At 30.4% G+C, this 15764-nt stretch overlaps 1 protein-coding gene and 1 pseudogene across 7 annotated transcripts; one reads left to right on the forward strand and one right to left on the reverse strand.

Moving 5' to 3' along the window:
* The first annotated feature begins 860 nt into the window (after positions 1–860).
* On the forward strand, positions 861–6918 carry LOC110640186 (auxin response factor 12). 7 transcript variants are annotated; one of them, XM_021791396.2, is made up of 14 exons: positions 861–1118; positions 1213–1291; positions 1615–1767; positions 2228–2334; positions 2456–2533; positions 2684–2740; positions 2859–3014; positions 3114–3125; positions 3227–3305; positions 4175–4268; positions 4356–4514; positions 5092–5208; positions 5288–5363; positions 5580–6918. In XM_021791396.2, exons 3-14 carry the CDS (start codon positions 1674–1676, stop codon positions 6768–6770), a joined length of 2220 nt encoding a protein of 739 aa, XP_021647088.2. In that variant the 5' UTR covers positions 861–1118; positions 1213–1291; positions 1615–1673; the 3' UTR covers positions 6771–6918. The 7 variants fall into 7 exon arrangements, with proteins under 7 accessions (XP_021647088.2, XP_021647089.2, XP_021647090.2 ...); XM_021791397.2 differs by having other exon boundaries at positions 1665–1767; XM_021791398.2 differs by having other exon boundaries at positions 1213–1257; positions 1665–1767.
* Positions 6919–8500: 1582 nt separating this feature from the next.
* LOC131179428 (clavaminate synthase-like protein At3g21360) lies at positions 8501–9572 on the reverse strand (annotated as a pseudogene).
* Positions 9573–15764: the final 6192 nt, after the last annotated feature.

Below are 15764 nucleotides of genomic sequence, written 5' to 3' on the forward strand. Positions count from 1 at the left end.
TTGTATTAACATTATTTTTATATGAAATTAAGTATAGGGATTTTGTGATAAAATTTAAAATTGAAATATATTTATGGTACACTTATCTATATTGAGGAACGATGAATATAATTTAGCGATAAGTTAATTTGTAAATTAACATAGTAAGTCACGTGAATTTTAATAATACTTAAATTAAAATTATACAAATTAAAATTGAGAGACATTACTTTTATAATCATTTTACACTATGTTTAGATTGAGTGCAATATGATTTATTTATGTATTGTATTATAAGGTATTGTATTTTATAATATAATATTTATGTTAATCATTTAGAAAGATAGTATGTTGCAAAATGGTATCATATAATAAGATAAATATAAAAGTTATTAAAATACTCTTTATTATTTTAAATATATAAATAATTAAAAGATATTTGTTTAAATAAAATATTAATTTATAAAATATAAAAATAATTAAAAACATTCTATTTTTTAATTAATCATTAATATGTTTTATAAATATATTTTATTTTAATTAATAAAAAATATTTTATAATAAAGAATGTATGTATATAAGTTATGTAAAAATAAAATGAAAATATAAAATTTTAAATTATTTCAGCCTATTAAAAATTGATAATTTGAAAGTCTGTGGCAAAATAATGGTTATGCATTCCAAAATCACCTTTTTTAAGAACAATATTTTCAAGTAATGAGAGAACGTGATCAAAATCACACCGGCTGAAATTAACCTTTTTTAGCTATAGCAATTGTCACATGTGACGAATCATGAAACATATACGCGCTTTATCATCTTCCTTTTTTTCTTTTCTTTTTTTTTTGTTTTTTTGCATGAAATATGAGTTTGTGAACTTGGAAGACCCGAAATTGCTTAAAAAAGAAAAAAAAAATATTTGAAAAGAAGATAAAAAAAAATTGGGGTTAATCTAAGGGAGCATTGACCCAAAAATGCAAATCTTTCTTTAAAGCAGCTCCATTATTAATGGAAGTAGATTTTGCTGGTCTTTTTGTCAGAACTGAAGTGAACTGGGTCTGATTTGAATGAATATTCTATCAGTTCTAGTTCTGTTGCTTGCCTGAATCTTACAGATCACTCAAAGTTTGAATAGTAAGGTATTTATCTGTTTCTATAAATGCTTTGATTGGAGGGAAAACGAAACCCTTTTTGTCATCTAAGCTTCAATTTGTGCTACTTCTTATTGGCAAGCTTTGAGAAAAGAGGAAAGAAGAGCTGAATTATGCTGCAGAAGGGGTAAGGGGATTTAGAATCCGACAAAGATTGTAAGGTTGAGATTTTTTATCTTGGCCTAATTATAAGAATAATATCAACTTTTTCATATTTTGGGATCTAATCCAAAAGTTGTAGATATTGGCACAATTGACTAGATTTCTAAAAGTCTGGATTAGATTGTTAAAAAGTGAAATGATTTGAAAGAAAGAGAGCATTTTCACTTCAATCAGGGAAAAAAAAACTCAGAAATAGAAATTAGCCAACATGGATCCAATCTGCATAACCATTTGTAGTAGTAAATGCATGATTATTAATGGGTTTGAAAAGTAGATATATAATTAATTGTCTTTACTATAGAAATAATATCTTCAAATGCAGGATATTGATGGACTACGCTATTCTCTGAGGGCTTCCGGTTTTGTTGACAGGACACCAACATGGTGAATCACTGGTCTGAGCCTCATCCACCTGAGAGCGACATTCAGAACTCTATCTGGACTGTGAATAATTCCGCTGCAGCACACCTATTTGGCTGTTTTGCCATAACACCTATAATTCTGTGAATAGTACTTGTTTGTGGCAGATAGACAATTTTTAGTTTTCTGAATTTGTAAGGATTTCTTAATGCATTGATGTTGAAATAATATCTCTTTGGTGACCCGTGTACTTGAATGCAAATAATAACACTCAGACTTCTTAATGCAAATTTGTTTTGGGTAGAAGGAATAGTTTGTCCAAAAGTTTCTGCCTGACGTTATATTGTGAAGTTGTAATTATAATATTGCTCTTCATTTGGTGCCTTTGACACTTTCTTTTGATAGCAATGTACTTTGACGTTGGTTGGAAGGTTGAAGTGTGATTTGAGTACTCCTCAATAATCACATTGTTATTATTTGTATTTTAATATTCCTCCTCAATAATCTATTTTTTGTTTTGTGGATCTGCTACGTCATTTTGATCTTATGAATAATTATTTTTCTTTTGTTCATAGAGAATGGTGATACTATAAAAAAGGAACTATTTGATATCTGTGCTGGTATCACCCTTCCTTGTAGAGGGCAACAAGTTTATTATTTTCCACAAGGATACATAGAACAGGTATGTTGAAATTTGATAGTATGTGATCCTTTGATCTAAATTTAAGGTTTTATGAATTTCTATCTATGTTATTTTGTATTATCTTTTGTCTTACAATATATCATATTAATTGTTTATACAGTTTATGAATAAGGAGATAGAGCTTCCATTTGAACTTCCATCTAAAATCCTTTGTGAAGTGTCGAATGCTTATTATAAGGTGGGTTATGACATGATTATTTTACTTTTTTCTCTTTTGTCTTTCATGCGTAATTGATATTGTTCTCTTGTTGCACATGACATAATTAATTTGTGTTTTTGCAACGTTTTATGATATTGGCGTGCCGTATCCACCCATCATGAAATGTAGGCTATACAAAAAACAGACCAAATTGTTGGAGAAATAACATTGGCTCCTCTAACAAATGTAAGCCATCTTTTTTTTACAAGTTCATTTTAATTCTTCATGCTTTTTTTATTATTTTTTTCCTTTTTTTTCCCCCTTCACTTGCCTTGTTGATTTTTTTTTTCTCTCTATGAATCAGCGTAGAGAGGTCACTAGTAGCCCAAATCCTCAACCCTTGGCTGCTGAAAGGCCTGCAGTTCATTCATATAGTATAAGACTTACTCGTTCAAACGTACAACCACATGGTACTTTATCTATTAAAAAGGATTTTGCGGAGAAATGTCTACCTCCATTGGTTAGCATCTAAATTTTTATCATTGACCTCGTTCCTGTTGTGTACAGCACAATTACATATTTACATGTTAACTGTATTTTTGCGTTCTTTTCTTCTCAGGAAATCCTTGAGGTACGTTGTGAAGACTTGGTTGGAGCTGATCTGATGGAAATAAGTGGCTTACCTATTTACATGTTCATTGTATTTTTGGTTTCTTGTCTACTTTGGAACAGTCACAGGAGGAAGCACATCAGTACTTGTTTGCAACTGATCTACAAGGAAAGGAATGGCGATTCAAACATGTTTTTAGGGGTAAATATTTTATGATATGATGCTTAATTATATTTGTTTGAACTGGCAATCAGTTAACTACACTAGTGGAAGTGTATTTTTTGTTGCCTTTATTTTGCCACATATGATTCTGTAATTGTGATCTTGGCTCTGACACAAGCTAATTTAAGTTCTTGATATTGAATTGATAGTTATCTTCGTGGCAATTAATTTCTTTTGTGTCTCTCTTTTACCTTCTAGTCAATGTGCATCGCCCTTTCAGGAAAGTATTGGATGTTTACACTAAATCAAAATTAAAAATGAATGACTTCTGCTATGTATGTTGGTTTTCTGTTCTAGTGCTTGGATTTACTGTTGAGTTTGGCATTGGTGACTTCCACTTGTATAAGCGCACAATGCTTTCTTTAGACTTTTGTGGTTGGGTATTTAATGTATAACTAATACAATCAAATAGGTATTATGTTTGAGGGATCATAGGAGACCTCCTGTCTCAACTATTGTTCATGTTATAAAAAAAAAAAAAAAAAAAAAAATCTCTTTCATACTGTTGTTTTCCAAACATGACTCGCATTTTGGTATCTAATGTTCAAGTTCTTCAGAAAAATGTTTTTAACTGTTTTTGGAAGGCTTCTGCTTCCTCCTATTTTTTTCTTTGCTGCAGCATGCATTTTTGTTGAGGAAGAGGTTTTGGGTGAAATTAACCAATATGGTGTGATCCTTTTGACGTGAAATTAATTATTAATTTTCTTCTACTTGTTCTTAATGGGATTTTGATGTCATTTTGTTGCTTCTATTAACATTTGGCAGACTGCAAAGCATGTAAAATAATAGCATTAATTTTCTTTTCCATGTAACTCTAATAGTTGTTAGACTGCTGCTTGAAATATCAGGCAAACCTAATAAGCGACACTTGCTGACGGAGGGGTGGAAGGACTTTGCTAAGTCAAAAAAGCTAGAAAAAGGTGATGAGTTAATCTTCTTAAGGTAAGTTTATTTATCTTCCTTTCCTGCTCCTTTCTTTGTAGTTTTTTTCGAAATAGATGGCATTGTGAAATTTGTGTACTCTTTCAGGGGAGAAACAGGACAACTTCTGATTGGTTTAAAGAAGCTCAAAGACACAGATGACAAATTTTCTGTGATATCTTTGGAAAACAAATGTGTTGGGGCTTTGACTAGAGCTCATATGGCCATCGATAGGGGAACTTCCTTTTCTTTCAACTACAAGCCTAGGTTTTATGCTTTCATTCAATTGTGCAAAGCAAGCTAAGTTTGGATTTTGTGGCATTGGTTGGTTAATTTACTGCATGTTCTACTCATCTATAATTGCATGCAACATTCCAACAATGGCAACATTTTGAGTCTAGTGGCTTTTGATAGAATAAGCACATGACAAAAAACCACTAATCATACACAGAGATTTCTTTGTGTTGAAGGAATCTTCCAAATATATGGTGGCATCGTTTGGGAATGATAATGTAACTTAGGGACTTCATTTAACATTTTCTAAAATCCCTCTTGACTTGAGATGTCACTGTAATGTGAATGTGTCTTCAACAATGTGTTTTTTTTTTTTTTTAATAATATTTCAATGAATTGTCATGTGAAGTTCAAGTGGTCTTCCTTATTGAGCTTTTCGAGTTTGTAACATACTTTTAATTGATTTTTGGAGTTCTTATTTAGCATATTCAGAAAAATTATAATTCATTTTGTTTTCCTTATTACTGCAACTTGTTTACTTGTTTTTTGCTTTGCTTACATTTTTAATAGAGTTTGGTACTTTTGTTAAGAAAGAATTGCTCTTTTTCAGGGCAAATAGGTGTGAGTTCATGGTAAATGTCAACAAGTACCTCGAAGCTCAAAATCACAACTTATCTATTGGGACTAGGTTTTCAATGAGATTTGAGGTTGGGAAAGTTCATAAAAGGTATCATCTTATATTCAGTTTGTTTTGTTCTAGAAGCTGAAAACAACTTTTTTTGATAGTTATATTTATCAAATTTCAGCTTCATTGGCACTATTGCTGGTTTTGATGATAATGAATCATCAAGATGGGTTAGTTCTCAGTGGAGATCGATAAAGGTTAATGTTTATCTTTAATAGCTACGTTGTTTTGGATTAATCTTGGTTTCTACATTCATGCCTAGTGCCCAACTTTTTTTTTTTTTTCCTTTAATGACTTTGTTATTCTAGCACATTGTAATTGCAACTTTATCTTTTGTTTGATTAAACATATTATACTTACTTATTGGAGGTTAAAATTTCTCATATCTTCTATTGTGGTTATATCGTTGATAGGTTAATTGGGATAAAGCTTCACCTTTCCTTCCAAGAAGAGTGTCACCATGGGAATTGGAACCAACTTCAAACTCTCAAATTATTCTAAGTAGCAAGCGAGCACTACATACTGTTGGCTTTGCTCAGCATATTTCCTGCCAGAGGCGTAGGATAGAAGGAGAACTTAATAAGAGTTGTTCTTGTATTAACAAGGTGGAGTCAAGCTATGATGATGATACTAGTGGAGCTAACAAGGAGGGGGATATTGAGGTGAGCACTGAAAGAAATGAATCTGGTAATATTGAGTGCCCTGACAGTGAGCTTGATAAACTTCATTCGAATTTTTGTTGGGAACAAAATTCACCTGGCCTTTCTCCAACAGAGTTTGGAAATTTGTCACCTGATCTTAGGGAGTTCAGAAATTCACCCCCTCTTGTTTTTCGGTCTAATGAGTGTACGACTCTTCCTTTAACAGAATTTGAGATTTCTCTGCAGCCACCTCAAGTTGCAAGCACATCTCAAGGAAGCTTGATTAGAACTTTTCAAGAAAGTTGTGGTCCAGCTGAAAGAAATAGATTTGGGAATATTGAGTGCCCTCATGAATTTGATATGGATAATTTCTGTTGGGCACAAAATTCACCCAGTCTTCCTCTTGTTGACAGAACTCGTCCTCCAACTGAAATTTCATGTCAGCAGCCTCAACTTGCAAGGACATCTCAAGGACACATGATTGGAACTTCTTATAATATGGATTGTAAAGTGGATTTTCACAGTTTTCGTATATCGAACCATGTTATCCCTTACCTGGAAAGTATCTATTCGAAAATAGGTAACTTTTGGAGGGAATCCGAGGTAGAGAGTGCATCTATAATGGAAGCTACTTTGGAGGAACTTGGAAAGGCACTGTACCTAATGATGAAAGATGGAAACTTGGTGTCATTGAATACAGAAGAATTAAAGACGATAAAATCTAAGATAAAGGATGCTACAGTGGTTGGGTTCAAGTTGGATGGCCTGCAATCTATTGTAAGGAAAGCAGAGGCAGTATTGAGAGCAAAGGACCAGTGTCATTCTTTGGAGGAGCAGAAGTCTTGTCTAGAATCTCAACTGCGAGGGGTAGAATCTGAACATCAGAATGCAGAGGGTGAGCTAAAAAATTGTCAACAAGAGCTTGGATCTCTAGTATCTGACATTTTCCCTAGTTTCATTTGACATTTTCTTTCTTAGTATTTGTAACATCTTTGGATTCTGAAGATTAAATTGTAGCATTCAGAGTCAACCGCGCTACAAGAAGAATCATGCAGAGGATTTTCTGATGGAAGGATTATACAGCATTTTACATTGCACCCTATTTAGAAAATTGCAGCTCCCATAAAGATATGAAGTTAGTGTATTTGGATGTTGGAATTCAATATTTACAAAAAAAAAAAAGTAATTTAAGAAAAATGATATTATTATGTTTGATTGTAATTTTATTTTTTGTTAGAATGTATAATTATTGTTTTTCATTATGCAAACGTACTTATTATAACTTCTAAGACCAAAATATATATTGTGAAAAATCACAAAAAGGTTTTTTTAATAATTAACCCTATTATCAATCATCATTGGAGCAACAAGTATCGTTGTATAAATAATCTCAATATTAACATCTACAAGCTGATTAAAATAAAGTTGCATACAAAGTTCCAAGAAATTTTGATTCAGATTAATCAGCATGTTCAAGTTTCCCTCACACTGAACCCACCTACAATTATCTCCAGTGCTCGTCTTTTGGGATGGCAATGTCATGTGAAGTTCAAGTGGCCTTACTTATTGAGTTGAGCTTTTTTCAGTTTGTAACACACTGGGAATTGATTTTTGGAGTTCTTCTGGTAGCGTATTCAGAAAAATTATAATTCATTTTCTTGTAGCAAATTATATTGGTATTTAATAGAGACTGATACTTTTGTGACTTAGTGCAAGGGACTGTATAGGCGAGAGAGGCTGTGTTTTTGGCAGTCTAGACTTCCATTTAGTTAACTCATTTTTCTATTTCAGTTAAAATTTTATTTTGGTTTCCTATCTATCTAAGATTTATTTAATTTTTTTTATTCTAATTTGGACTTAGATTTCTTCTTATTTTATTTAGATTTATTATTAAATTTTATTTTTTTGAAAAATTCCTAAATAGTAATTTATATTTCTATTGGTTTTAGGAATTCAAAATTTCTATAAATACTCAAATATCCCATGTAATTTCAGTTTTTAGAAGTTTGATTAATAGAATTATAGCTGAGTTCATTCTCTTAAAAAAAGATTTGAGATTGAAGAGTGAACAAAGTTATCATCTTATACTTGTGTTTTGATCTAGAAGCTGCAAACACCTTTTTTTTTTTTAAGTTATGTTTATCAAATTACAAATTCAAGATGATGAATCATCAAGATGGATCGGTTCTAAATGGAGATCCATAAGTTTCATCTTTATTTTTAGGCCAAATCATACAAAAAAGCCAAATCTTTGCATATTATTGTATTTTAATTCTATGTTTCAATTTTGGTAAAAAAGCTAAAATTAAAAGGTTTGCACAAATTTTATCCAAGTTTGAAATTCAATTTTATTCTGTATTTATGACCTGTTTTGCTATGTAGCTAATTTTGATATGGTTTTCTTCATTTGCTTGGTTGTATCTATGGTTGGACGTATTCTAGCTATCTAGGTTTGGGTGCAAGGGGTGTTTAACTCTCGAACTTTCCTTTATCATTTTTCTTTCATTTTAATAAAATTAGCTCTGCTTATAACAAAAAAAAAAAATGAAATCTAATTTGGGGAAGTGTGGCTCTAATGATGTAGCATTCAATGTAGCATTTTTTATTTTAAAATCGTGAGTCTAGTTGACACATCATTTTGACAAATCATACAAAAAAAAAAAAAACTTTGCGTGCTTGGCGTTTTAATCATTTCATTTCAATTTTGGCAAAAAAACTAATCCTCTCTCTCTTATGGTGAAAGGAATGGCAACACTTTCATTTTCAAGAATCTTCAAACAGTCAATAGATTATATCACCTAGTAATGGTCTACCATCCCCAAATGTAACTAACTTCTTAGGATCATTTCTCACATCTTCCCAACTTGTGGATGCAGGCCCCTTGCTATTGAAAAAAATCTTGTAATTTCTTAACTTGTCATATTTGATAGCCAGGATTGGACTCGCTATCACTTTCACTCTATCTTCCAACCATTCCTATTTCATCCTTAGCTTAACTGCCCTGTTAAAACAAAACATAAGATAATTGGTCTCAGGACATAATTTGTATGTCTGCCGTGTTAAAATATGAGTAGAAACAACTAAGAACAAACCTTTTCTTCGGCCACCTTCTTGACTTTGGTATTAAAAACATTTGCTTCCATCTGTGGCCAATTGGGGATGAAGAATCATCATCATCTTTACCCAATACTCAAATATAAATAACACCATGCACCTCCAATCATTCAAGGAAATCTAAGTACTTCTCTTTCATTCTCTCACAAATGATATGGTTAAGAACTACAGGAGTTTCTCCCCAATTCTCTGTTTCTATTTCACAAAAGAAGAATAATTTCGATAGGAGCTTTGGAACTTGAAAAGTAATAATAGAAAAAGAAAAAAATTTTATATTATTAATTATAAAATAAACTCATAATCAACCAACTACTTATTACCCAAAAGCGTTGATCAATAAATGAAACCACACTTGCATCATCTCATGGTGGAAGGGATCTTCTAGTCGAGTGGGGACTTTTTGGCTGTGAAAACCTATCTAACCCAAGGGGTAGCCCCACTGACGTAAGGCAACTTCTCAAATTCGAACACCAAGACAACATCGTTGAAGTCAGAAGCAGTGTTTATGGGAAACGCTTTGAAGAGAATTGCACCAATTCCATATAGCAAAGAGTCAAGGCATGGTTTCTCAGTTTGAGAGAGAGAGAGAGAGAGAGAGAGAGAATGCAAAAATTTGCAAAGGTTTGACTTTTTTGTATGATTTGGCCCCATTTTTTTATAGATGTTGTTTTAGGTTAATTTTCATTTCTATTATCCAACACTTTTAATTTTATGTGTTTTATAACGACTTCATTATTTATAATTGCAACTTCCATCTTTTGTTTTCGTAAAAATATTATACTTACAACTTATTAGAGGTTAAAATTTTCCATTTCTTCTATTGTGGTTATATCTATGCTAGGTTGTGTCACCAAGACGTCAAAGTCTTAAAGTAGCAAGCGAGCACAACTAAATAATACTATTGGTTTTACTCAAAACATTCCCTATTAGAGTATAAAACAGAACAATAATCATAATAATAATTTCCATTAAAGTTTAAAATTTTACCTTAGTTGTAATAAAATTTTTTAGTGTGAAAAATTAACTGCAGTGAAACTCCATAATCTTATATATAATATAAAAAAATGATGAATAAGCAGAAGAAAAGAGAAAACCTATATTCAAGAGAAGCAAAAATCTAAGTTTGATAGAGAGAGTTACTCTTTTTAAAACTAACTGAGACTCTTCAAATTATTATGGTCATGGTATTGGAATGAAGGAATAAATTCCCTACCAATTTTTCATTCTAACAATTGGGCAGCTTTGGTACTGTTTTTGAAACCGCCAATTCAACTAGTGGTTTCTATATTTGTCCCATTTTAGAGCTTTTTAGTGATTTTTTGCTACTGAAACTATCAATTTAAGTAGTGGTTTCTATGTTCCAAGGCTGCCATAATTAGACGTAACGTTTTGCTTCTGAAATCACCAATTCAAGTAGCAGTCTTTATGTCACAAGGCTGTACACTTTTCAATGACATGTTATGACATAAGAGTGGTATTTTGCTTCTGAACCACCATTTTAATTGGTGGTTTCTTATTAACTTTCTACACTTTGAAAGCACATTTTCAATTGGTATTTTTTTCGAGCAAACACTAGAATTGTAAATAGATTGGATTCACATTATAATGATAAATTGTTTTTTGAAAGCACATTATTTAAATAATTAATCCCTTTTTTTTTAACTTGACATATTATATGCTAAAACTTTCTATACCCTTAAATTTTCAAAGTTATAATGCTTAAACACAATTTTATTTGCAAGAATACCAACTTGTTGCTTTATTAAACTTGCTTATATAAATAATTAATTAAATATAAAATATATAATTTTATAATATTATTTATAAATGTTGATACATTATATTTTAAATAAATAAATTTTAAATTTATTTGCAAGAATACCAACTTGTTGCTTTATTAAACTTGCTTATATAAATAATTAATTAAATATAAAATATATAATTTTATAATATTATTTATAAATGTTGATACATTATATTTTAAATAAATAAATTTTAAATATTTTTATAGAAATATTCAATTTTAAAATATAAATTATTAATAAAAGGTATATTTCAAATATATTATTAATTAAAATTAAAAAGTTAAATGGGTTCGGGTATTATTCAAATAATAATAATCGAGTTTAAAATAGTTTTAGATAATTAAAAATAAATTTTAATTAATTTTAAAAAGAGTTCAAGTATTAAAAATACTGTTCATGTTCATATTCGAATAGGACAATGGTGACAATAATGAAGAAAAAAAAATTTTCAATAGAATAATCAAAATCCAATCATAACTATGACTAATATAATTAATTCATGGAAAAACTTCTTACACTATTTGACAAATAATAATTTATCGATATGCTCTAAGATCAACAAATATCACCGAAATGTTATAAATTAAATACGTTGGATTATTAATGAGGACCTTGTATACTATAAGATTTTTGTACATAGCTTTGATTGGATTTATACTAATGGCAAGTTATACTCCATTATCTTTTAATCCATTTTTTAAAGTTAAAAAGCTTATTTGATATACTTTTAAAATTTAAAGGTCTTATTTGTTCATTAAGGGCTTACTTGATACTTTTTAAAATTTTAAAGGACTTCTTTGATTTTTTAAAATTTTTGAATGATTTCTTCAAAACCTTAAAAAATTTAAGTACTTATATAACTATTGGCACATACTTTAAAGGAAAAATAAAAATGTTGCTAAAAAAATTATGAAGATGTAGAAATAGAAAAAAAAGAAAATAAAAAGTCTAAATAAACCCCTAAACATTTCACCAATGCTAAATAAACCCAAATTCATGATTTTAAATAACCCCAAAACTATTCATTTAAGGCTAAATTAATTCCTTATTTGTCAAAAATCAGGCGTTTTTATAACACAACTTTTCTAAAAGAGTTACTATAGTATTATATTAATTTTTTAATGTTTTATGAAAGAAGGAAAAAAAATCTATTGGACAATATGTTAATCATTCTCTATTTTATTTTATTTTCTCCTATCATAATAAGCTAATCCACAAACGGATTAGTTAATGACAATAACAATCATTCTAGATGCATTTGTGGTTCCTGCATCAATTCATCTTCATTTGTGGTTTAAGGGAGCTACTTTTTTTTTATTTTAATTGTAGCTTTCGTTTTCAATCATCCTTCCTGATCTAGAGCAAGAATTAGAAACTTTATTATTCTCCATGTCTGACATGTGAAAATGGAATTTGATAGGTCTTAGTTCAGGATACTCAAGCTCTCAAAAACTTTGTGTATCTAGTTAAATTCATTTCTTATTTTCTAACATTAGAAGATGTGAAGTATTTGCGTGTATGCGCTTATGTTTCAACCTTTGCATATTTTAATGGTGTCATTCACTTTTATGTGTATTTGATGATTCCCTACTGTTATTTCCCGTTATTATAATTTGCGTACAAGGAAAAAGTTTGATGACTATTAGATACTATGGAGTGAAGCTCTTTGAAAAATGAATTGAAACTTTTTTGCAATAGAGAAAACTTCTAATCTTGTTAAAGTTACCATTAAGTAATAGTAAAAGAAATTTTCCATTGTTATTATTTCTACTAGAATATTTTTTTTGTTCTTCCTTTTTCAATATTTTCTTACCCTGGCCATTGTAAATTAAAAATTAAGTAACTTTTACTAATGTCAATAAAGCTTTTGATATGGAGAGCATGAGTGCAGTTTTCATTAAGCGCAAAAGATACTACTAATGGTTTTCTATTGCTTTGTTAAATGGACATTCTTCAAGTCTTTTAAGTGGTAAATGACATTGGACACTTTTTTTTTTCAAAAAATCTAATAACTCTTGATTTGACATTCATTAGTAGGAAAGAAAAAAAGGAAACACAATGAAGAAGGAATGGAGCCCAGGAGGGAATGTATGGTTTTGTTCATTAAGCAGTGTAGTCACTATAGCTTAGGACAAGCAACCCTTTTAAAGCGTAATCCTGGTTTCATGGATTTCCAAACTCCCACCACAACAAAACCAAGATTTTTTACATTTCCATTTCTCCAAAGCTTATCTATTTTCTTTTTCAGATATTTTTAGGTTTGACACAAACCATTTTCTTTCTGGTTTGACACAAACCATCATTATCCATTCATATATGTGCATTGGTGTAGAGTGAATCATTCCGTGATTAATTATACTTAAAAGAGCCAACTAGTTTCTCTCCAAGAGAACCTCTAAGTGACCTATATATATTTATAACTAAATGAGAAGGAGAGGAAGAGAATATAATGACCTGAAATTTTAAAATATAAATTTTATACTTTATGCAGTATTCAAATATTATTTTAATATTATCTAACTAAATTATAATTTTTAGTAATATTTTCATTTATATATATTTTTAATGTTATTTCTAAACATATTTTGTAAAATTATTTAATAATCAAATTTTTTATTTAAATGATTATTTTTAAATATTAATATTGAATCAATTAATAATATATATTATTTCATTATTTTTAACCTTGGTTCTAATATTTGATTATTGTTATTAATTTGATTATTATTATTATTATTATTATTATTATTATTATTATTATTATTATTTTTTTTTTTTAGGAATGAATCTAGACAAATTGCAAGTCCAGATTCATTCCCAAAATTATTATAAAAAAAAAAAGTAAACATACCCCGCCCTCCCCCCCCCCCCCTCCCTTTTTGGGTCTGTCTCTCCCTCACTTCCGCCCTCCCCTCACCTTCCCACCTTCTTCGGTGACAAGGAGCACTGGCTAGCACCTCTTCTGGCCTCAGGCGACACCAACAACCCGCCAGCCAGTTGGCAACAACACCAGAAGCGACGGCAAAGAGGGATGAGAAAGAAAGTCACGTGCACGCAGGCAGAACCTTTTCAGCCCAATTCTGGCTTCATTTGACGTCCAATCAAGGCGATTCAAGTGGGGTTAGAAAGCTTATTGCGAGAGCTTTCTTTTGATATCAATTTTGCAGCATTTGATGATTGGATAAGTGAGATATGAAGGAGAGAATTTTCACATTTTTTAAGATTTCTGATCAAATCTAGGATGATCCGAGGCCATCGATGGACTCAACACATCGAGACCTTTGAGATTGAAGGAACGGAAGCATGAAAATTATAAGATTAGAACATTGAATTCAAAAATTTTCTTCTAAGATCTCATGCATCATGCAAGATTCATCATGTACCTAATTGATTTCAATATTCAATTGCATATTAAAACACTTTTAATATGTATTTGGATCTATATTTGTCATTTAAGATTTTTGAATTAACAGATTAATTTATTAGAACCCTAGCTTAATTCAAGAATATGTGCACTAACCTTTTGATGCACTGTAGATGTGTTTGGTACCTTTGTGAAGCACCTAGGGCCCCCAATGTTGTCCCTCTAGTTTGTCCACACCAAGATCACCAATGGCAGCCTCTTAAACAGCTTTTAAAGCCTTGCAAACCAATTAGAAATTAGGGATTTGCCTTTAGAGAGGTTGTAGATGTATATAGGACACTAAAAACAATTTCTATCAATTTTAATTCAAGAGAATATGGGCAATTCTCTTTGAATTGATGAGAGATGAAGAAGAAGAGAGGAAGAGAGCCTCTTGGGTGGTGGCACCTTTGAGAGAAAAATCATATTGTTCTTTTGTTCTTTCATTCTTTCCCTTTTATAATTAGGTCATCACTCAAAACCCTTGCCACATGTCATCTTCTGATTGCATCTTAGTTTAATTGACCCAATCACATTATGCCAAGTGTCAAAGCTAAATTTAATCTTGACTTTGATCATCTTACATGATTAGAATACAAATGACAAGCTTATATGGTGCCATGTGTCACCATCTCATGGTGCCACATGTCACCCTGTGAAATGACTAAATTACCCTTTTGTTGTAATTTTGAGTTCTCAACCCAAAATAATTATTTCTCATCTTCTAATCAATTTATATCAAATATAAATTAATTAATTAATCTCTATTAATTAATTTCTCATAATTAAATTCATATTTAAACACTTTAAATATAAATTTAATTTATACTATACATCCAATAACCTAGATTTGGTTTCAATTCATGCTAGGGACTTTGCAATCTTATTGCAAACCAAACCTATTTAATGAATCAATTAAAATCTTTAACTAATTAATTAAATCATATTTAACTTGGTGATTACTTGTGTATGTGTGTGACTCACTAGGCTCATCACTAATTGGCAATGAAATATGATATCAACTCTTAATATCATCAGAACTTTTTTCTACTATAAATGATTTCTCTAAATCATTTTAGGCATCTCATAGACCAAGGTTAACACCTAGCATAGCATGCCATAGCCATCCAATCAGTAATAAGGAATACCTTAAATGAACCTATAATCATATGTTACCATGCACTAGAATCTCTCTGTTACAAAATCCCAATTCGAGCTGGAGTCATGGTTTATGTCAAACTCCATTTGCTATGAATATTATGTTCTCTTTTAATTCCAATTCTTGATTAAAAAGATTTTCTCATCAGAAATTCTTTTCTGATTAAATCTGTCTGTCCTGGCCAGAAACTTGAAACATCAAGAACAATTAAATGAATATAGGATTTTATCCCTATTTACTTAGGGTAACAGATTCCATCTTGATCAACATCTATCTCCATATATAAGTGGTAGGAGCTAACACATACCCATATACCCATACACAGTACAAGTATGAAAGCAGTATCAAACTCAAACTACCTATATACAAGATAACTGTGCTATCATAGGTCTAAAGATTATATGCACTTATATGATTTATGACAATGCATTGACAAGAGTAAACTCTACGTGATTATCATAAGTGTCACTGGTTCG

This window comes from Hevea brasiliensis, chromosome 4 (genome assembly GCF_030052815.1).
Source record: "Hevea brasiliensis isolate MT/VB/25A 57/8 chromosome 4, ASM3005281v1, whole genome shotgun sequence".
In the NCBI taxonomy this organism is placed as follows: domain Eukaryota; kingdom Viridiplantae; phylum Streptophyta; class Magnoliopsida; order Malpighiales; family Euphorbiaceae; genus Hevea; species Hevea brasiliensis.

What these genes read in the sequence shown, in the direction of transcription:
- LOC110640186 (XM_021791396.2), top strand. Translation starts at nt 1,674, where the DNA reads ATGGTGAATCACTGGTCTGAGCCTCATCCACCTGAGAGCGACATTCAG. An exon ending in TCTTTCAACTACAAGCCTAG is followed by an intron (nt 4,515 to 5,091) that starts GTTTTATGCTTT and finishes GCTCTTTTTCAG; the next exon opens with GGCAAATAGGTGTGAGTTCA. An exon ending in GTTGGGAAAGTTCATAAAAG is followed by an intron (nt 5,209 to 5,287) that starts GTATCATCTTAT and finishes ATCAAATTTCAG; the next exon opens with CTTCATTGGCACTATTGCTG.